Source organism: Ooceraea biroi, chromosome 6 (genome assembly GCF_003672135.1).
Source record: "Ooceraea biroi isolate clonal line C1 chromosome 6, Obir_v5.4, whole genome shotgun sequence".
Classification (NCBI taxonomy): Eukaryota; Metazoa; Arthropoda; class Insecta; order Hymenoptera; family Formicidae; genus Ooceraea; species Ooceraea biroi.
This window is the reverse complement of record NC_039511.1, coordinates 5,244,033-5,268,189: the sequence shown is the minus strand read 5'-3', so window position 1 is coordinate 5,268,189 and position 24,157 is coordinate 5,244,033. Positions and strand designations below refer to the sequence as shown.

Below are 24,157 nucleotides of genomic sequence, written 5' to 3'. Positions count from 1 at the left end.
CGGCACTTTTTCCGTTTGCTGCCCGCGGTACGATACAATGTATACGGCCGGCACTTTCCCACGGAACACACCCGAACGTGCGGGAGAGCGCGATCATATCTGGCTCCTTTTTTTCTCTCTCTCTCTCTCTGTCTTTCTCTTTTTCTCTTTCTATTATTTCGTCCTACCGCCCACCCACTCCATTCTTGTCGCCAACCCTCTCGCAGTTCCCATCGTTCAATCTGTCTAACCTCGGGTCTTTCTCTCTGTCTGCCTCTTTTTTTCTGTCTCTCTTTCTCCCTGCACGTTTTCCTGCTACTCTCCCGTCCGTTAGCGAATTTTCATGCGGCAGTGTGATATTAAAGCGCCGTTTCCCTGGGATATTTGCGCGTCGCGAAACGCAGAAAATAGTTGCGTCGCGCGACTCTTTTTCCTCCGCGTTCCTTTCTGCTCCTTTAATGGAAAACGGAGGGAGACGGATGGATAGACAATATTTATTATGCACCGGAACACGATCCCCCTTTCGCGCTAGCGGCATAACGTAAATACGCGACGAAATAAAACTACGGGCGATATGGACGCAATTGTAAAACTAGTTGAAGAAGTAACGATAACTGCTTCGTTCTCTCAAAGGCGAAATGATTCTCGATATAGATACAGTGATAGATATTTATTTCAGGGATCTCACAATAAAGGATATCGAACGAGCAGTGACCGATGAAAACGGAAAAAAATAGCTGAATAACGTTACTCCACCCGTACTCCAGTGCTTTCGGCAAACAACCGGCACGATAAGGAACGCGCTGTCGTTCGCGGCGCGTAAATTTCCGCGACCATAACGATTATTCTCGCGCGGCGATATAAACGGCCATGGACGTCACCTCGAAAAACCGGGAATATTTTATTACGCGCACGTCGGAGCGCGTTAAATAACGTTCGAATCCGCGTGCAGAGATATCGCGGGATATTTAATGGTGTAGTCTAGCGAACGCGTTCTGTCACGATTCCTGTGCAACATTAAAATCACGTTTCACGCGCGAGGAAGGGAAAAAAGGCAGCGACACAGCGGGCGCGATGACGACGTGCCGACGATCTGACCGATCGCAAATCCCGCGTGCGGATGCACCATCCCCGCGTGAATTAATCCGCAGCGTTTTGACGCATAAAGTTCGTCTAATCGATGAGCCATTAATTAGCTTCTCCGGCACGGACGCGGCAGTCGGCATCAAATAGGATAAACACGGGATCAAGCCGGCTTTCATAAACCGGAATAACGCGCGCGCATCGCACTATCATCCGCGTAAATATGTATAATAATACGCTCTCCGCTCTAAGGTTTCGCACACCGCGCGATTACTGATATCAAATATCTTTTTAATTATCTTGGCGGAAGCGTGCGACACTCGTCGGCTCTCTCTTTCGGTAACCGGCAACTTCTCGTATTAACAGCGGCCAGTTTTATTCCGTAGAGAGCCACAGACACAGAGAGTTCTCCAGACTTGACCCAGTCCCCAGACCGACGCGAAACTTCGTCCATTCACGGCACGGTCGGCGCAAAGTTTCGCGAGATATCTTATACACTCGCGAACGATGGAGAGGCCCGGCCGAAGTTTTGCAGCCGCGCCGACCGCGCGGACCCCCGCCGATACCTATTGCGTTATTCATGATATATTCACGATGACTACGCACGATCGACGTGATCCGAGTCCTTCGAGCCGGAACTTGGTCGAAATTAACGCGCCTCGCGGGTTCGCCGCTAATGAACTTTAAGGGTGACGACTTATCGTTAAACATTGTTCGACTGACGAGCAATCGTGTGCGAATGGCTCGAATCGCGTGCGAGGAGGGCTACCAGATGTTTCACGTGCCCGGAAAACTCGTTACGCTCGACGATGGCACCAGTCCGCGGCGTCTAAGCGAATTCTCCGCGCGAAAATTCGCCGAGCGACGTATTAATATTCAGCGAGAAACGCACAATAGGAGGAATCTTGCGTTCGAACGGAGAGCATCTGGAACGCAAATACCGATGTGCATCTGTACCGAGGATGGAGGATGAATGGGCGAGGAGGTAGGGTGAAGGGGGAGCATTACGCAGCCATGTTTCTCCCAGAAGAAAAACAGCGCGCGCGGCGTGGACAACATCGATTAAACGTTTCTCCGCATGAATTAAAGAGACTGTAAAAATTTGTTTACCTCCGGGAGCTACCTCGTGATGGTCGGTCGCATTTTCAAATGATTTAAATTTCAGATTGTTCAAATGACCAAGCCCCCGGAGGCTGCCAGACGCGGCGCTTCCTTCGTCGCTTTTCCGGCCCGTGGTTTTTCCCCCGTACAGACAGACGAGACTCATCAGGAAGGGAAACAACAGTAGAACTTCAATCATGCGTATTAATGGGGAGACGAAAGTGCGCCGGCGATCCAATTAAAAGGCTAATGGAATCACCGATTACGTAACAAATCGACCGACTTCTATGAATCGGCCATGCTTAGACGTTCCAACTCTATCGAGATTCCAGAACGCTGAATTCTTTGACCCGAGATAAATCAGTTCCCAAAATTCTCAAGTTTTCGTGACAAATCTCAATAATAAATAAATTGCCTGCCAATTATTAATCATTAATTCGAGCGCATATTTAGCTATCGAGCTAAATGTTAAATAATGCTCGAAATGGTCGTCGAATCTCTCTTCAAAGTTTACGCTTGCCGATCATTAGACAGTTATCATTGAAGATTATCAGCTGAGGACTGCTTTTACAGGCGGTGCGCGTGGCAGTCGGAGCAAGGTGTTGAAACGAGCGAAGCCGCTCGACCCCGAGGACGACTATTACTACGATGATCCCGTGGACGAGAGGAACAATCCGACGAACGAGGCGCCAGCCGTGCCACCCGGATTCCTGAGCCCGTCCGTGCGAGAGTACCTCGATCTCGGTAAATCGATACCTGGTACGTAAACATGATCATCTCGCGCAAACTCGTTTCTTTGTAAACCACTTGTCCAGCCGACACAACAGCGTCTCGCTCTCTTCTTTTCTCTCTTCTCTCTTTCTCTTTATGTATATCTATATTGTTCTTATTTTGCGAGAATATAATGTAGCTTCTGGAATCAGTCTCTATTCTTCTCCTTCGTTTTATCCACTCTCGTCCCCATTCTCGTTCATCGCATTATCTTCCTGCTTCTCTCCGTTCTCCTCTCATCAAGCGCTGCTCTTTTGAAATCGAGCGGAAGACCGTCAAGGGACCGTGGATTAATGAGGAAATGGAGAAAGCACGAGATATGACGAAATAGGCGGAGGAGACAGGTCGAATGATCCCGTAGAACGTGCATCTTCCGTATTCTTGAACGGAAAATATTTCACGCTCGACGGTGCTAGACTGCGAGAAACGCCAGGCACGCGGAAGCTACGCATGGTATTGACCCTTTCCCTTAAAACACCATCTGGAACGACCGCATTTTATTCATAATGAAGACGAAATATGGAATCTATGAGAAATTGCATATGATGATCGAAGAATCTAATATTCATTCAAAACATCGTCATCTTTGAGACTTTTCACGGAAAGATTTGCATCTTGATTAAGGAGAAGTCTCCTAATCCGTTCATAAAATCTGATATAAGATACCAAAAATGTACATAAATGCTTCGCAATAATTGATATCACAGTAAATTCTGTGATGAAGTTAAGAAGTCGACCTTTACTTCAACGAAGATAGCCGCTAATATCTTTTTCAACTGCAAACTATTAATTTTCACAGAATTTCAATATAAAGAAGAACATGTACATATTTTGATATATTCTGCAAGATACATATTATGATCTCTGCAACGAGAAATCGACTACAAAACGCTAGAAAAGATCTTTAGTTGAATGTCTCAATTCCTCTTCTCTCTCGGTACAGCTGCTTGCCAACATGGTAACCACGAGGACGCGTATAGGTACGTACGCAGACGTCGCTAATGCGAATGAAATGTCAGGTCGAGCGATACGCTTTGTCGGTTGCGATTATATAAGATTTGCCGGCTGCAAATGGATGGGATTTAAATCTAGACGGACGACGCAATATACCGCCGCGTTCATGAACACCCTTCAACGGTAATCCTGCCGACAATAGGCGACGAGAATGAGGAGGAAGAAGATGCCGGGGCGCGAGCGGAAGTATAAGGAAATACGTAGCCGCATACCTCGACGAGCAATAACTTATATTCTATCCACTTCTTACCTTTCCCTCCTCGTTTCCGCAATCGCATAAAGCGCGCTTCAAACCGAGGAACTCGTCGAATACGCTCATGGTGCAGGTTCTAGCAATTTCACTGATATTTCGCGGCTTTTCTCTGATGAAACAGGAAGGGACCACGTAACGCTTGTTCCTCGCCTAAGCTCTATGAATTTCTTTAACGTACCTCTCTCTTCCTCTCTTCCTTCCTTTTTCTCTTTAACGCTTCTCGAAAGTCACTCTCGGTTTGATTTACACGCTAATCGATACGAACTTTACGATCCTGGCGGAAATTTATCGACATTTTTTTATCCTCCTTGCCCCGCGGTCTTCGCTGACGTCAGTTCTCGTTAAAGCTAATTTTTTCTATTTTCTTCAACAAGTAGAGCGTAGGATAACTCTGTTATAAAAATTGGTTAAAAATACGGTTATAATTATTATATGTCAAAACATATACATATGAAGCACCACTACAAATCACGATACGCTCACATTAAGTCTCAGGGAATTATAGACTTTATAGACTAATCATGCTCGAATTAAGCACAGAATGATGGAAGATTTAACCGATAAGCGGTTTAACGCATAAGTCGCTGAGGGTTTCGGAATTATTCAATGAATTGATCACTCTATAGATTGACTTTTAAATAAAGTATACAACGATTATTAGAAAATATGTTTCGTTTCATAATTTGAAATTTTTTATAATAAAATCAAATATTTAAAGAATAATATAAATAATGTAGTACTTATTTCATAATTAACATTTCTTTAATAATTTTGAATGTATAATAAACTACTAATCGACTTCTGAATTTTGCGCGTTGCCTAAAAAACGTTTAATGCATCGTCTTTTTCGCGCAGTGGTAGTTTTTCTGGAACGAAGGACGGTCACGTCACTTTTGCTTTCGAAAGTCATTATTTTAAGATAACTGCTTTAGTAGCATTGTAAATCCATGTCAAAATAACTGAAGAAGAAACACTATTAATCTCGAGTTTTCCGGCAATGTACTCTTCTTCCGGCTAGCGCCTCTGTTCTGGAGAAAATCTGTACTATAAATCATAAAAATTAAGAGAATGCTTCCAGTCGATAAATGCAATTAACGATCTGTTTTCCACCATTAAGGCGTACAGATGCAAAATTAGAATGAATGCAAAAATCATGCGGGCTTTTTAGTCGCACGACGTTTACGGTGCGTTCTCCAATTAAAAAAGTAACGGGCAGCTTAATCGCGAATTGTAAAGTATGCAGGAGACAGCTGAAATTAACGATGCATTTTTAAACGAAGCTTACTTTAAAGTTGCCATGATAATCGTGTACCGCCGTTAAACGCACGGTCCTACCGCATTAAGTACGATTTGTGTCACTTTGTGCTCACTAATGGCTCCTTTGAAGGTTGGCAATTTCAACGCTGACCTATCGTAATGCGAGCAGGCAAGCGGCATCCGCTTCGATTTTCCTCGAGCACCTGTCGGAGGGCGACGCCGGCCGGCGGCCGCTTCTCTCCCTTTAGCCGATCGATCGTAAAATATCTGCAGCCTTTGCGTTCGGAGGGAAAATTCCCATAATGGAGTTTGCACATCGTGCCATCGGAGGGTGGTTAGGATAGGTAGGAGTCGTGCGGCAAACCTCCCACTGACGTGTGTGCACGTTACAAGCGATAGAGAAAATGTCGGCCGAGCAGATTTATAAGCGTACGCGTACAACACGAGGAGCGGCGCGCATAAAATTCATACACTAAATTAAATACGACCATAAGTACCATGAGCAACTCGTACAGCGTCCGTGAAGCTTTACGAGACGGAGAGCGATTATTTATCTTCGGTTACGCCGAGAAATTACGCTCGTCGTGGAAGCGCGAATAATATATCCGGTTAATCCGCACCAAGCATTGTTCTACGAGATCTGATTATTTGATAACGCGCTCAGCGTACATAGTCGCGTGATTAAATCGATCGGCGAGTCGCGTTTTCGCCGTGTAACGCGGATGCGAACGTTTAAATCTCATACTTTATAACCGAACGGTGATGATTGCCGCGATGATAAACGCATAGATTAATATATCGATCACGCAAATAAATCTGTTTTGCACACATAGATATGTGCACCCACGTTTCCTGGATTTGAGTACACATTCAGAATTTCTGGAAATAAATACGTCACACGCGACATGTCATAAAAAACTGCTCTCGGAAATATTTTTTTAATATTACGCGAGGAACGATATAACAAGATTCGACATTTAAGTATAAATTGGGGATAGATTAACGGTAAAGCCATTCTTCGGTATAACGATCCGATAAATGTGCAGCGCGACGTGATCAGCCGCGAATTTGAGAAATTTGCGAAAATGCCAGTGTGAAATTCCACGAATATCCATCGACGACGGACGAGACTTCCGTCGACGTTGACGTCAATCTTGAAGAGAAGAGCGACAACGATGCAACGACGACGGTGACGGTGTCGACGCGCCTTTCGTTGACGTGACGAGGACCGATTAGCACTCGCAAATTCTCAACAATGCAGGAGGAATTTACGATGCCGTCGCTCTCTCGTAAACTCCAGTGTGTCGGCTAACTACCTTTCCGACAAGGGCTGATTACGTCGCCTTGAAGCGGCTGAGCCGTTGCAGGACATGAAGGGAGCGAAGCGGAATCGATGGGGAAGATCATGTGAGAGTGGAAGCGGGAGAAAAATAGCGAGACGGGGAGCGAAAAAGAAACAAAACAGTACAGAGAGAAAGAGAGAGAGAGAATGAGAAGAAAATAGTAGGAAAAAATAATAATGCAAAGTATAAAAGAATTAAATCTTTCAGTGAAACAAATACTTAAGACGTTAAACTCTTTTCGAACTTTTCTTAAGGGGTAACGCCACTCTAGCGCCCGGAAAAACAGCCTAATTTTTTATGGGAATATAATGAATGGAATACAAAATCCGTTTAAAGGCCTTTATTGTACATACTTTGAAGTGTATTTACAAATTTTTATTGAATTTTTTTACAAAATGACGGCGCCAGAGCTCAGCCTCTTCTCACAGATTTCTCTTCCAATTTTTGATCTGGAACAAAAAACTAAACATTTTTGAGTCTTATATAAGGTTAGCTCGGGAAGTACGTACGGAAATTAAAAAATACCGTTTTTTGTAAAACTGACGCACGTTTGAACAAAAAGTTTTCTTACCTAAAAATGAAAGTTTTACAAAAGACGTATTTTTTAATTTCCGTACGTACTTCCCGAGCTAACCTTATATAAAACTCAAAAATGTTTAGTTTTTTGTTCCAGGTCAAAAATTGGAGGAGAAATCTTTCCGGCCGCGGAACACTATCTGTGAGAAGAGGCTTCATTGCTGAGCTCTGGCGCCGCCATTTTGTAAAAAAATTCAATAAAAATGTGTAAATACACTTCAAAGTATGTACAATAAAGGCCTTTAAACGGATTTTGTATTCCATTCATTATATTCCCATAAAAAATTGTCAAAATTAGGCTGTTTTTCCGGGCGCTAGAGTGGCGTTACCCCTTAAGAAAACAAAAATTTTCTACGCGACATTTGCATTTATCACTACATGTATATATGTATAAAGCCTGATAGTTAAATATTATATATAGTTTCTTAATATTTACAGTTTCCTGATTTTCAGATCTTTGAATTATTTATTCCTGGAAGATTACACATTTCTTTATTTATCCAACATAGAGACTGTGTACAATATTGATCTGTGTAAAGGGTGTCTCGTACATTCCGTTAATAAATGTGAGTAAAAATCCCCGGACGAGGAGCGAGAACGGAAGGCAGCGACGAGTTGAATCAATATGGGTAGCGTAAACTTATCTCATTGACTTAACGGTTCTCAATCTCCCGAAGGGTCGCGCGGAAGAGAGAGCCACCTTTCCCGGTCGCGGTGTGCCACTCTCTGGATAGGATAATGAAACAGTCCAACCCCGGACCGAACCCTGCGCCAGCCAGCGTGGCTCTCCCCGATGTCGCGGTAGTTCCTGCGGGAGCGAGAACCTGTGCACGGGTGAACAGAGCGGGGTGTGCCAGGAGAGGGCGAAAATACGAGGTCCGCACTACGTGCGTCTCGCTTTCAACTCCTGTCGGCTGTCCTTCTCCCGCGCCCTGTCTCGTCCGCACGTGTCCTCCTCTTCTTGTTTCGCGCAAACCTAACCAGGTACGTCTTTACGTGCATTTCATGACATACGGACAATGGTGGGGCAAAAGGGGTAAGAGTAACGCGAGTAAGGGTGAGGGGTGTGCATCGAGGAACGCCGGGCTTGAGAGGAGCGGTAAGAGCGACGGGAGAGAGGGACAGGGAGGACGGTGGACCGCGAGTATTGGAAGGAGACGAACGGAGGAATAATGCGGGGGATGGAGGGTAGTTGCAGCAAACCTCGTCCCGTGCGCCTGGCTGACTTTATGACGATGGCTGGCACGGAGAGACGTAAAAGAGAGGAAGACGGATGCAGCCGATGCGGGGTGAGAGAAACCCGTGCGCGATCGTGGATCATGCAGACGTCGAAGTTTCGCCCTTTATCTGCGAAACGCGAGCGCGGGTTTGCCGGGTAACGATTACGTAGGATTACGAGGACGGCAACGCGGTAAACTCGCAAAGGGGCGAATCCATTTAAAAATATTAGGCGAACAGTGACTAACACACGTACGCACATGTGACAGCTGTCACAAAATGTTATATACTAGTATATAACATTTGTATGAGAACTGTATCACAGAACAATATTTCTTTGAAGCGTTTCTTTGGCAGCTCCTTACGTTTCCTCTTTGCGTGATCTATTTTGCTTAAGTGAATCTATAAAATTGGACCATGAAGGAAAAATTAATTCCACCGAACGATATAATTCTTCAAAACAATTTAAAAGAAATTGATCAACTGTTTATCGTCTCCGTATTTACGAGAGAGAGAGAGAGAGGAAGCACATATGTATGTGCAATTAATGCCACGCTGCACCTGTTCGCTGAAAGGATTAATATCTCACTCGTAGGACAAATGTGTCCAAAGTGTAAACAAACGGCTGAATAATCACAGGAAACGGCTTAATCGCTTTGGTACGATTCGAATCTCGTGTGCCATATCGGTCTCTCCGCCTCATTACGCGCGACGTAGCTCTGCCCTGCTCTACTCTGGTCTGCTCTGCCCGGTCCAAGCCGGCTCGAAGCGATCCCGATGCGTAAGACAACGCGCGCATATCTCGTTCCTGCCCCCAAAAGCGATGCGCTTCCGATCGCGCGAGCACGCTCGCTCGTACGCGCGTACGAGGAAGCTCCCAAATTATATTATGGATTAATCGGCCGGAAATGTGCCGAGGTACAATGAAATGCACCCCTTCTTCCTCCCATCGTGTACCCCTCGGCTGACGCCTCTGACACTTGTGTCATTACTTGCACAAAGCAGACCGCGTGCGTGCGTGCGTGCGTGCCGCCGCCAGAGGCATCGACGTCCGACGTCGCCTGCCAAGCGCACAAGGCGCGCGCGTCCCGCGCTCAAGGTTCAAGTATGCACATCCACGTGTGCTACCGTGGCACTGCCACGCCAACATCTCGGCTTGGCTCGGCACGGCGCGGTGCGGCGCGTCGCGACGCCCAACCTCGTCGTACAACTTTGAATTAACGATCGCATTATCTCGGATAAGTCGTTAGGTAATTACGTGTCTCTCACTTCGCAAAAGGGTTAATCAACCTGACGGCTGCTTTTCACGAGCGTTGTGTCTCGACGGCGCGGATTTACGACGGTACCGGCGTAACTGCGCGATGCGGCGACGACCTTTCGCTCCAAAGTGGAGCACATTGTGCTCTACGCCGTGGAAAGCGAGCTCTGCTTGGACCTCGCGAGTTTCGTCACGTCCTTTCGCGGACTGCTCCGTTGGCGAGCTAAAAGCGAGCAGCAGAAGGGTATAAACCCTCGTCGGAGCTCAGTATCTCCGTAATCGTCGGTGATAATAATAGCGTCAACGAGGAACGGTCGGGGAAGGAAAAGAGGACTGGCTATTATCGCCGGTACTCGTTAGAAGTTCCTACACGGCGAAAGAAGCGAGGAAGAAAAGCGGAGCAAGAGAGAAAAGAACGAGGGAGAGGAGCAAGAGAAGGAGGATCTTTTCTGATTCGTGTACACCCCGTTATTTATTCTGCCTCAGTAATTCGGGACAGAAGTTCTTCGGCGCGATCCAAGTCTCTGCGTGAACTTTTCATTGCATCTCCCGATACAACCGAGAGAACTCGCGATTCTTCTCGGAAGGAATATCGACTTTGAGAGTGCGCACTCGTGCAATTCGACTCGCAAAAAGGGGTCGCGCTGCCAAACGACGAGCGCGATGCTTTTGTCTGAAATAGCAAGTGACAAATGCTTCAAAGAGCAGAATGCTTGTATAAATACAGATATAACAATTTCATTCTGTATGGAGAAACACATAAAAGATAACGTCTCGAATATTCTGGGCTATTATATTATTAGCCGGTTTATATGTTTTCTAAAAAAATTATTTCTAATTTTCGTAGTTCCTTTCGATTGTTGTTCAGGGTCAGTCAGGCGAAACAAATCTCGATAAGAAGTTCTGTAGAAAAGTTTAGCAGAGTGTGCAGGTGGAAAACCATCAAAGATCCGGTAGCGTTTAGCTTCGCGACGGGTACAGCACGCCTGAGGCTTGATTTTGGCGATTCGTCTTTTACTCTCAAAAGGGAAGATTTTATAAGATTACGCGGGCGAGGAGAACACGCTGATCTCTCAATAGGAAAAACAACATTTTCGCTGTCGTGTGAACGGCTTTGGTCACATGCCAAGGTGTAAAATTTGCAAAAATTGCTGATCTCGCACAGCTTCCTTAAAGCAATGATGACAAGTGCCTGACGAATCATACCATGACGCATTTTATCCGATTATGGCAAAGAAAATTAAAAACATTTATTCAAGATAGTATTTTCGTTAATTTCACGGCCACAATCTCACCCCCTAAAACCATCTCTGCAAACAGGAAATGTCATTTCTTCTCATTTCATGTTTCGAGTGTTAAAATTTGAACAAATGTTATGGGATAATTTTGCTTAACAATATCGATTACCAATCTCACTTGAAATCTTAAAGAGTTACAAATACTGCTATCCATGTACATAACAAACTTGCAATTTCAGATACAGACGGGTCTCTTAGCAATTACAAATAGATCGGTTGGTTTCGTTTCGCGTGCGACAGCGCGGATACATATGCCTGTCTAAACAATTTTGCATCGATACAGCAGTCTTGTCTCCAGCTCACGAGTAACTCCAACCCTCTTCTCACTCCTTCCTTCTCTCGTTGCCGCTTGTCTATCCCTTTGCGTCTCTGTCTGGCCAACTATTCGAATCTCATCGGGCAACAAGCTTACAATTAGTTTCGCCCGGCAGGAATACTGTCGTTCATGAGAGCGTGCGACGAAGATGGGGTAACGAGATAGGATGAAGAACGTGGATGTACAGGAGGTCCCAAAGTAAATGTATAACGACCCTATTCTCGTACAAATCCCGAGAAATATGCTTCAATCGAGTTCATATGAAATTCAAACTACAACTTTGCTGAGACTAACTTTAACAAGATGACAAACGATACATGCTACATTCATACTGTACACATTATTTGCGTCCATCAACACTTATAGCAGCATTCGTAATCTAAATTATTAAAGTTTGAGATTTAATTATTTATCTGTCCGGAAATGGGAGTATAAATTTCAATCAAAAGTTGGTCTTTAAACGGCTTGTATTATTAATATTTATTCCAGAAGTTGAATATAAAACTGATCCAGAAAGAAGAATTCCACAAAAAGCGCACGTATACTCGCTGGCTTATCAAAGCATTATTTATTTCGTACCATTCGGCTATTTGCGAGTCTGAAAAAAAGGTCGGCATTAATTTCACTCAACGGGTGAGTCGAGTCAGCTCAAAACTGCAGATTGGCCGGAGAGCGTCTGCCGCGAGTGCCGGCAGGAATACCGATGCGATGCGAGCGGCGAAATGGACCGGCCTGTACGCGCGCAACACCCTCTCCATCCCTGCTCTCCACCCTTCTCCACGACAGCGCATACAGAACGTGCACCTTCCGACGCGGTCGCATAAACTCGACCGTATCACACCGACATCCATACGAAATTCGCACCTTGCACCGCTTGTCCGACCTGTTTTGTCAGCGGAAGAGATTCCGTGTACCCGCACGGAATAAACGCTCGTCGTCTCGCTTCTGCTCGCAATTGTCCGCTCTATCCCTTTTCATCTCTTTCTTCCTCTTTGCCTCTCTCTCTCTCTCTCTCTCTCTCTCTCTCTCTCATTCGCCAGGTCTGTGGCTGGGTCCGCGTAATTATAACTTCGGTAGAATCCACAACAACACTGTCGAACGTATTCGCGTTCTCGAGCTATTCACCCCTTTCGGAGGTGTGCTCGTGCACCGTGTCGGTCTAATTATTTCGTTTTCCGCCGCGTCTCGGACCGGCGGGGTGAGTACAACGGGGAAGAGTGTAAGTGGAGGATCCCGAGGGCGCTTTCTTGGGCTCTCTTAGCGGTGCCTTAATGCGCCCGCGAGCCTCTTTCAGCCTCGACGCGAAACGCTTCAAGTTGTCTAGCTTTTGTTCCCACCTCTTTTGATGATGATACTATCTCTCTCTCTCTCTCTCTCTCTCTCTCTTTCTCTCTCTGAGATCCTGAGATCACTTGCTGATGTTAATCGATATTGAACTAGAAATGCTTCGGTTTCGATTGCGGAAATATTGACGAAATGAAAAAGTGGAATTCTATCTTTGCGAGAGCCGTCAAGTGTCATACCTAAAACATTAAACTTCTGAAACAGGAATATTCAAGATAATCTTGCAATAGGTGCATAAATTATGCGTGAATCAAACGTTACAGATATTCTTGTACTTTTCTTGTCTGTTTCCTCTCTACAATGTTTGCTTTAACAACGATCTCTTAATCTTCGCTTCCATTTCGCTTTTAACACTTTAGTTAGACAAAATACCTTCTGCTTGCTCAGTCCTCGATTACACAAATTGGCCGATAAAGCCACGCGAGAAACTATGATCTCCCCGATGAGATTCGAATGGCCGCGGCTGCAAAAATAACGAAGAGACGGAAACGGTAAGAGAAAAGGTAAAGAACCATGGCTGCGCCGAGTCGTTTAACCCCTCCGCGACCGTTCATTTAAGTAGCTAACTCATCCAAATCGCCTGCCGTTTTATACCACGTTCGCGGATTTCACGCAAAGGGAATTCATGAGCGCTGAAATTACAGCCAGTCGGAATAATTCGTGAATTATTTAAAGCCACGAATGTACACGATCGAACGATATCAGAGCGGATGATGAAAAGCACTTGAACGTTCAAAGACCATAACGGTCAAGAGTATCGACATAAAAAAATCGTCGAATTTATCAAATTTCCTCATAAATATAATATTGGGTCATTAAGTATGAAACTTTACAAATGTAAAAGCGCCATCTTTAACATTTGTTATCTCAAATTTGGCGCCAGACGTCAGTATCAGGTTAGGTTAGTGTGATAGATGTACGTTCGCTCTTCAAATGTCATATTTGTTTGTTCAAATATCTTCATTAGTTTTATTGGTGGATTCTTTTTTATAGAACTATGGAAAAGTCCAAAATTCGTGTGATTTATGAATATGAGTTCCGCCGTGGAACCACAGTGTCGGAGACAGCTCGTAATATCAACGCTGTATTTGGTGAAGGTTCAACTACTAAAGCAACGGTGGGCAATTGGTTCAAAAACTTCAGAGATGGAGATTTCAACCTCGCTAATGAGCCACGTGGAAGACCAAAGACGAAGGTGGATAATGATCACTTGAGAGCCGTAGTAGAGTCCGATCCATCTCAAAGTACACGTGAATTGGCATCGATATTCAATGTTTCTATACCCACCATATTGTTCATTTAGCTGCAATTGGTAAGATAAAGAAGTTGGACAAATGGGTCCCGCACGAATTGACCGATGCGCAGCAGGCGCAACGTCTAGAGGCTTCCCTTTCTTTGCTTTCCCGTCACAAAAATGACTCTTTTTTTAATCGAATTGTGACCTGCGATGAAAAGTGGATACTCTACGACAATCGTAAACGCTCACATCAGTGGTTGAACTCTGATGAACCACCGAGACATCACGCGAAACCCAACATTACACAGAAGAAGCTTATGGTGACTGTTTGGTGGTCCAGGTCAGGTGTTATCTACTACAACTTTATGAAACCTGGTACATCGATAACGGCTGAAGTATATTGCAAGCAACTGGACGAAATGATGCAACAGCTTGCTATTAAACAACCGAAATTGGTCAATCGGTCAATGCCAATCCTGTTGCATGATAATGCTCGACCGCACACTGCACGACTGACCGTGGCAAAGCTACAGGAGTTGGAATTGGAAACTCTCCGTCATCCACCATATTCACCAGATCTATCACCTACCGACTATCACTTCTTCCGGAATTTGGACAACTTCTTGGTGGGAAAATTCTTCAATTCTCAACAGGCAGTCGAATCAGCCTTCCGCGACTTCATCGATTCCCGTACTCCTGGCTTCTATAGTAGAGGCATAGACCAACTACCACTAAAATGGCAGAAGTGTGTAGATAACATGGGCGCATACTTCGATTGAAAATAAATCATGTCCATGTGCCAAAAAATGCAAAAGTTTATGTTCTATTTGTAAAGTTTCATACTTAATGACCCAATACATTACAGTACACGAAAATAATAATATTAATTTTATCGATTTTATCGTACGCCACTATATCTTTATCGCTTCCGGCAACTTGTTTCGAGGTAGATGATTCCTTAGTGTTCGTTGTAATTACAGGTCGACCAGGCACGGATTATCCCGTGCTGGGGAAGGTGCCCTACACGAATTTCTACTGCGACGACCAGTCCTTCCCCGGCTTCTTCGCCGATGTGGAAACAAGATGCCAGGCCTGGCATTATTGCGACATAGATGGCCGACAGGCAACGTTTCTCTGTCCGAACGGCACGCAATTCAGCCAAGCAGTCTTCGTCTGCGACTGGTGGTTCAATGTGAGATGTGAGCTCAGCCCGAAGCTCTACGCCATCAACAGTCGACTTTACGGTACGCCTACTGAGAGTCCAACCAGACCTCATCGGCTGATCACGAAGGAGCTTCTGGAGAATATCTTCGTGCGTAGAAAATGAAGGAGGTGGGCAGGCGATACTCGTCTCAAATCGAAGAGAGAGAAAGAGAGAGAACACAAGAGAGCGACTATTGCCGTTCGAGATGAAAAGTATTTTCCTCGCAACGGAGAAATCGCAAGAAGCGCCGCGAGACGACCGGCCCCTCAAAAAAGGAATATATCATAAAAATATTTCTTTGTGCATTAAAAATACGCAGAAAGTATCATCCTTTCTCTTCTTTCTCCACATACAGCCATAAGTTGTACCTATCACATGCTTGATAGACCGCATGATACTCAGGTCCCGGAGCGCAAGGCTTCCAAACGCAAAACCGATCACAATCGCTTAATTATTCCATCACTGATGAAGATCCTGGCGTGCGATAGCTACGTCTGGGCCCTATCAAGACTGGATCCCCCAAAGGAAACGGAGACACATTCGAGAGCATCCGCCGATAGTCGTCACGAGGAAAGCGTTAAGCCGGGATGATCATTCGGGACAATCGGGGATGCTGCAAACATTGGAAGAGCGTCACGAACATCGCTCGCGATACGTCGCGACAAGTCACTCGAGAGCGCACTCGAGCCGCTGAATGGCGAGACGAGCGATTATCGGAGGACAAATCTTTGCCCAATGAATATCGAAACGATCGGCCGAAGGCGAGGTCCTTTGCTCGCGAACGAAAACTAGAGCCGAGAGAATGACGGGGACGTCGGTTGAGCACCGCTGTGTCAATAAAAGGGGAAGTGGAGGAGGGGTGGAACGCGACTTCCGTCTGCGATCGTCTTTCCCTTCTGGCGCTCGACGCTAAAAAGCCCCGCAGACTGAAGCCCATGGCTCCGGCTATTCCATCTCTTCCTTCGTGGCGGCGCTTTATGGGGATGGACGTCATCGGCGCGTCCTACCATCGTACGCTTCGCGTTGCTTCGTGTCGCGTCTCTTATCGGATAAGAAGCTTCGAAAGTTGATTGTTACGGGAGCTAGCAGTCCGGACGATACGTGCCACCGATACACCTGTACAAAAATCAACGAAGTGCTCCGCAATCGATCATCAAACCCGAACACGATGCACAATCCAACGGCGATGCCTCGGTTGCGCTATAATTATAGTCCGGAAGAGAACGTCACGACTCACAACAGCAATTCCTTGTAAACCGAGTTGTTTTTATCAAGCTTAAAGTGAAGATTAATGTTACCGAATATCGTTTATGAGTAAAACTGGATTTCGTTGCAAAAGTGGCTTGGAAATCAATTGTAATCTACGACTTGGCGAACATTGTAGCTCTTGTGCTAAAAGCGAATCTTCCGTTGCTTGAATTATGTTTCTATGAATAGTCGAATATCGCCAGAATATTGTTAATGCAGTGCTATAGAAATCATACAAATACAGGACCAGCTTTAATTGAAAATATTATTTGTTCGTTAATTATTTTCATGCAAGCCGTTGGACAAAATAATAGTACGCAAAGATTAAAATATTATAAGTAAAAGAAATAGTGTACATTAAAAAATTATAATTAATTTCGTTCGATGACTTATATGCGTAAGAGAACATAATGAAAAATGTTACACATTACGTAAATTAGAGACATATCAGTAAAAAGAAAAGCGTTCATAATCCAAATTATTATTTAAATAAAGCAATACAATTTTTACGACACAACGCCGCTATACGCTTTGCGGAGCTGCGCGGCAGGAAAGAATCGGCGCGTTTTGTGCGTAACCGCGGCATTGACGGGCGCAAAAGTCGATGCTTCCGGAAATCAATACCCGATAATACAATTGTGCACGCGTAATGCCCGAGTGAGATACGACAACGGCAAGCTTGCCGGCAATTAGTAATGGTGTGTCATGCAATCGCACGATATTTGTTACGGCCCGCGCCGCGCTGAAAACCCGATCGTCACGCGACGAATTCTCGCCACGCCGATAAAGCACGCGACGTGCGACACGCACCATCGGTTCCGAATCAAGATCGCGAACCGTGCGATTTTTTTGATCGAACGGGGAAAAAGTGGCGGACACGACTAATAACGCTCGATACTGTATTCCTCTCGAGCGCGCTTCAGCACGTAGCGTTAATTAGTTAATTGTTGAAATTGTAAATGAGCAAGTGTATGCGTATATGCTTCCCGCGTAACGTCGATGTTTTGCAAGCGATTTCTATGGTGGTATGAACATGTGCCTTTTTACTTGATACAATATTTCCGCGCGAGTCTTGTACATAATAGAGATAAACTGTAGATGTACTAAGCCGTTACATGCCGATTGTCCCACAGCGTGATGATGTAAGCTCGACCTTGTGTCAGAAATAAATGAATGAATGTTCAAACTATCCGGGATATGTAGCAATAAATTCGACGTCTCATCAGCGAGGAATCAGGATTCTAATAAAAGGCAATGATCGAGAACGAAGCTGCGCAATTAAACGAGATAACCCGGGGCTCATTGGGCAGTTAGTAGTTTCTTTGTGGAGAATGTAATCTTCGCAAATTGGACGCTGTACAAGAATGCCGTTACTGAAATTTTTATTTAATATAAAAGAGAGAGCTTTAAGCGGCAGGAAATTACGGTAAATTAGTTCGAGAAGTTTTCGGTACGGTGTATCTTTAATAAGAGATGCCGACCTTCGCTAACCAATTTGCTAATGAAGAACAAATAACGGAGACAATTTTAGTGAAATTAAAGATTACTTTTTAAACAAGTGACAGGATTTAAGTCGGCGAAGTCATGCTTAATTTGGTTATACTTTAAGAAGAAAATTCTTCACAAATTTATTCTGTGTACGGTTTTATGCACAGTGTGACTATGGCGTACTTGATTAATTGACAGCGACGTTTTTTAACTGTAATCTGCGATTTCAAGCATTATTTCCGATTCCTGTTTAATTCAATTTTACCGTCGCGCCAACCAATCGGTAGCGTAAATATAATAATAAAAATTATATGGCCATAATTTAATATTAGGCAATCTATCAAACTTTAGCATTTCAAGCAGGAACCTATCGATAAAAAATGAATTTCATGAAAAGCAAAAAAGATTTAATTTATCTTTGATTTAGTTGATTATAAACTGTTTGATTTCTAACACGTTGCGAAATCAGTGAGTAAAATGATTTTGTTAACAATAAGTTTGATAATTTGATAAAATGCGATACCTTGGAATCACTAATGGAAAAGACATTTATGGCGACAGTGCGTAAAGCGAAACAACCAGTAAGTATTACCAGTAGGTATTACCAATGATCAGACAATCGAAAGCATCCTTTTGCGTAATATGAGAATTGTTAAAAAATATCGCGAATGCTGTTAGTGGAGTGACGACGATGGCCGAATGCGGTCAATGCGGCCGCTGCTGATTCAACTCTCCGAACGCTGAGGCTGATATAAAATATCAGGTATCCGCGATGCGTTAAATGAACCGCAAGTTGCGTTCCACAATATAAGTGATTTTGCTAGCGCATCAGATTTTTTTCCGCAAGCTGAGTTAGCGCGGTGCGCGATGGTACGTTTTGTGGTTTGCCTCTGGTTTCCGTTTTAATTTTATTTTTTTCTCTCGGTCGTGCTATTAGATTCGTTTCGAATTGTGTGGCTGGCATCCACCGTATTGTGTGCGTGTGTGTCTATGTGTTGTGCGTGTGACACGGCACACAATCAACGCAATCACTTTGTCGCGTCGTTTGAATTTCCACTGCAAGTTGCTTTTACGTCGCAGAATTTTTTTCTACGTCATGTAATGTTTTTCACAACCGACGTTCTTCAGAATCTTACAGAAATAACGCTCGTAGAATGTCGTTGTTTCGCGGGGTATTGCTCCAAAAGTTCCTGTTGAACTCGCGAAGAGTTCTCAGTTCGCTTTGCTCCATTCCGTGCTTTGGTCTTAGCAGCCTTGTAGCCGGTCTTCCACGTTCGTGAGGGCCATCACACGTAATCCTTCGCTCGAGCACGACGAGTGCCACCGATATACAAAATCGTTTATTCAAAACGGCCGTAAAGTGCAATCGTTCGGTACTGGAGAGCGCTTAGACCGATTGTCCAGGAGAGTAAACGCGCGGATTGGCAAAGCGGGTGAACGACGAGGATCGAGCGAAGCTCGCCGAAGGGGTCTAAGAATCCATCAACGAAACTGGTAATCAGGTGGGGCAGCTAGCACGAACCACTTTCAGAGATCCAATCTCGCCGGGAGTTCTGCCCCTCGCCCGCTCCTTTCCTTGCATTTTTCTTCCCTCCCTCATTTCGTGCAAGTGCAGTACGTGCGATCAGTGCAACGCCGTCGTCCACTCCTCCCCGTACTTGAATCCGTCCAATTTTGCGGGCGAGTCCGCACTAGCAGCTGTTTGACATGTCCACAAACGCGTTGGACGTAGATTTGAATCCTTTTTCATATTTAATCCATCGAAGATATGACAGATCGAAAGATGTAAATTTAAACGCGAAAGAAACAATAAGCTATCCGTTACGTAAATGTAATTCGTCGCCTTTCTGATAAAGAAAAGGATGAAGAAGACCTATAAAAATAACTGACGTCTTCAGCGATCAAATCAAGGGACCAAACTGAATTATTCCTGTGCGAGCGGCACAATTGAGAGTTCCTGCGAATTCCCTTCGTAATTTCGGAGGCGATGGACCGAAATTCCAGATACTGACGCGGTCGAAAAACGACCGTCTGCTGATATTCGCGGAGACGCGACACGACCGTGCCTTTAATTGCGAGACTCTTTTGACGGCACTTTTAAAGCCGGATGCAAATGAATCATAAAACTGGGCACTCGGCAGGGAAAGAGGGAATGACTGGAGGAGAAAAGGTGGCCTAGCTCATTTACGAGTATGGAAAGTTTTTAGGTCCGTTAAGTCCAGTCGAGTCAAGTCGCATAGCGGCGAACGAGAGGGCCTGTTTTATCGGTGTGCGAGTTCGAAAGTAATTCTCCTACTTGACGGCAAGACCGACAGGCCGCGCGACTCGGGACTAACTTTCGCAGAGTTGAGGAACATGCCCCGTTCGTCTCGGCATCCTTACCGATTGTTCGCTCCGAGGTAATTTCACTTTGCGGCGTTGCGCGTTCGGCGTTGCGGATGTCGACGCATTACTTTTACTCCTATTTCTCCGTGCGTTCGGTGTTACCGAAGCAGGAAGTTTACGAGGAATCAAACAGATTAACTTCCGACAGCGTAATTGTCTCTCTCTCTCTCTCTCTCTTTTCATACATATGTACGCTGTACATATTAATACTTCGCTGTAGTGCAATGCAAAGAGATCGCGTCTTCGTTGTTGCGAAAGAATGGGAGATTTTGCGCGCTTCTTGCTGTAATAAAGATCGGCAAAAATAAGACTGTCCCTCCCGAGTCAATTTTGCAAGGACTCCATTCCTCTCTAAGTGTGCCAGTTCTCTGTAAGACGTTAAACATTTCTCTCTAAGTGCCAGTTCTCTGTAAGACGTTAAACATTTCTCTCTAAGTGCCAGTTCTCTGTAAGACGTCAAACATAGTTTCGATTTTCCTGCCCATTTGCACAGACATTTGCGAATCCAAAGCCGGTCCGATCCGTTGACTGCACAAATATGCGCGATTGTGTGCATGCGTACGATGCATCCGATATTTTAGATGTGTATGTATATATATTTTGCGCGCGGATATTGGCTAGAGATGTACATAGTAGGGATGGGCGATGTTGTCTCGATGCATCGGTCTTCGATAGATAATAGATTATTTTCGGCGATGTTTTTTATTTCGATTAATCAATTATTCAATGTTATTATTGTTCTTATTCGTTTAAGAAATAATCAATCATGTGTAATCGGTTATCTGGACAAGCGATTATTCAATAATCGATTGTTTTTCCCGACATCGCCCATCCCTAGCACATAACACGCAAACGAATTATTTTCGTTCGCATAAACAAAGCCGCGCGCGCGCGGGACTTGAAAGGGGAGTTTAAATTGTTCGCTAGTTTTACGCGCCCGCGGCGCTCTCGCTATCCCTCCCGCCCTCTTACCCCTTTCATCCCTGGTCCACTCTCTTCACTGTATCTAACTCTCTCGATATTCCTTCTCCCTCCGCCCCTTCGGTTCCCATCTCGCTCTTTCTCATTCCCCTCTTCTTTCCCTCTCTCACCCTTGCGGAGCGCGTGTTGTTGCTGCTGTTGCCGCTGTCCATCAGGAAAGATCCCGGGATGCGAGTCTGCGCTTGAAGCCCATTGATTAACCGTTGTCTGCCGCATGCTGCGAGCGAGAGAGGAAGCGGAAGAGCGCTCTGGCGCTCACGCGAGGCGAGGCGAGATGAAACGAGTCGAGAGGAGCGGAGCGGGAGAGGGATGAGCAGAGAGGAGAGAGAAGCTCGCGCGTTTAACGTGCCCACGAGCAACGTTTATGAAAACTTTGTGCATCGACTGCACCGCAGCAACGAATAAAATAACGTCCTGGATTATTCCGGCCTCACTCTTTCGTCTTTCCCTGCGCTCTATCCCGATCCGTGGCTGAGTCCCTCGCTCAAATTATCAACGTTTTCCATTTTGTATCGCCGATTACTTGCCCCGGAGCCCATTCATCGGCAGCGACGATAAGCAACGTCAAAGAGCTCCGAGCTGGCTACACTCAAACGCTGTGTGTCCTACCTGCGTTATTAATGAAGCATTTTCCGGCTAGTCGTTATTAATATATCCTCCTGCTACGATGAGGCACAATGCCAGTCTAGGCGAGCTGGGCATGTGTCTAGGGCTCGTAAATTATGAGGCACACAAGCAAAATTGACATGCCACTAAAAAAAGGCTGCTAAAAAGAAGCATCTCCCATTTTAATTTTCACATCCAGCTTCGTATTTGTATTTTTCCTCGCTGTTAAAACGCACTGTAAGGCAGGCATTGGATAATATTTTGTCCAGAGTTTCGCGTGTATTGGAGAGTTAAATCTTTAGTGTATGTATGGTGGAGAAGTATGACTGTATGAATAAATGAATAAATGCTCTTCGGATGAGACGCGGCGAATGAACGTTTTCACGGAAAAACAGTATGGATTTTCAGGGACTCTTCTACGATGACAGAGTATTTCAAATATGTGCAGTATTTACGCTACTTGCAGTGACGTTCTCGTTTATCACAAAGGATTAAAGCGACAATTGTTCGATCGTGTATGTTTCGTACAACCTGGTGCGACACGGTGTTAATGCATTAGGGTTTACGAGGATTATAAGGAAATAACGTCGCAGTGAGCGATTAGCTCTGACAATGTAAATTAAAACGAGATTGATCACTGTTTTAATGTAATACCGTAAATATATTGAGAAAAATGCACGATCGATGAGAAAAGTGAATACACCACTCACCGAATGAAGGCAATCAGTGATTTATAGGATTATCATCTTACCTGAAACAGAAAACAACAAACAATGTAATTTAATGTACTTGAATTAAAGAAAAGCATATTTCATATTAAAATAATATGTTGCAAAAAATGCAATTACGCAAAAAGAATAGACAATCTTTGGATGTACCCGAACAGTTAAAAAGATCAACAAACGTGGCAGAGCAAAACGAGCAGACGATCTCAAGCAATCGGCAAATATATGAAATAAGAAATAAAAAATATAGAGAGATACACACGCAATTAAAACGAATTATGAGAATTCGCAATTCCCAGGAATATCGCGCGCATGTAATGAAAGAAATCTTGCGACGGCGGATGCGCACGGATGATTGACGTGATTTCGCGTGCAAAAACGGACAAGATACAGAGAAGCGCAGAACCGCCAGCAGCCTCTAGGATCGAACGAGGGAGGAGAAAAAAAGTGGAACGCACGAAGGCGCACCCTCCGATTTTTATTTTCGCTTCCTCTTCACAGGCACGCGCGCGCTCGCGCTTTCTCTCCATTTTGCTCGGTTTTTTAATTCGTGCAATATTTCCTGGTCGTTCGCATGTTAATTTTCGACGACCAATGACGGGACAGACCCGCGGGGCACAGACGTCGATGATATTTCGCGTGTTTCGGGAGCGGGTCGAGAGCAAAATTCCCGGCCGGACGCACAACCAATCCCACCCTATTTCGTCTGCCACCTCCCTGTTTTCTCGTCGATATCGATACGGGCGAATGCTGTACCTTATCACGGGGATGCATTACCGCACACCGATGTGAGCGAGAAACGAGAGGGCAACGGGGAGAGCGAGTAATGAAGGGTGCGTGGAATAATCGCGTAAAGGATATTTGACCAAAATACAATGTTACGTTTTCGTACCATATAAAGTACTCCGTAAAGTAAATATCAACAGAAACTCAAATTTTACTTGTTCCTGCGCGCATGACAATTAATTATGAAATAAACAATCATTTGACGAATATAATCGTCGCGCGGCGAAACAGTTTATGCAACCGGCGCTGGATCAAACCAAATGCAAATTTAATTCTATTCGATTGTTTAACACGATGATTTGTACGTATTAATTAATTTTCATATCGTTAATTAAATAGTAACTTAACTATTTATGGAATACTAATTACTTTGGCAGAGCAAAATAACCCGGCTTGCGCCGGGAACTATGCCTTATCGCCTAATTATCTTTCTTCACAATCATTAATTTCCGACTTCGTTATGAATATTGATAAAATACGATTCCATCGATGATTTCAACAACTTCCCGAATCCAATAATGATTGACATTTAATCTAGGAATGCGAGGCATTAAATAGAGCCTTAATGCTTCTGTTATTATATCGTTTAATGTAATTCTATCTACAGCGCATTATGCAAACGTCCCTGATGTAACACGTAATTAATGCATCGAAACACGGAACGCGTATCCGTGTTCACGCGAATA

The 24,157-nt window shown here is 44.6% G+C and overlaps 2 protein-coding genes across 4 annotated transcripts in view; one reads left to right on the top strand and one right to left on the bottom strand.

Moving 5' to 3' along the window:
* The window catches only part of LOC105282193, a 61,191-nt gene extending 38,437 nt beyond the window's left edge, over positions 1-22,754 (top strand). Inside the window, exons 2-3 of the mRNA XM_026970373.1 lie at positions 2,737-2,922; positions 15,029-22,754. Coding sequence (XP_026826174.1) covers positions 2,737-2,922; positions 15,029-15,375 — 533 coding nt within the window. The 3' untranslated portion in view covers positions 15,376-22,754. The remainder of the gene's footprint in view (positions 1-2,736; positions 2,923-15,028) is intronic.
* Positions 1-24,157, bottom strand: part of LOC105284340 (tudor domain-containing protein 1) — a 162,438-nt gene that overhangs the window by 47,614 nt on the left and 90,667 nt on the right. The gene's annotated exons all lie outside the window — the stretch shown is intronic.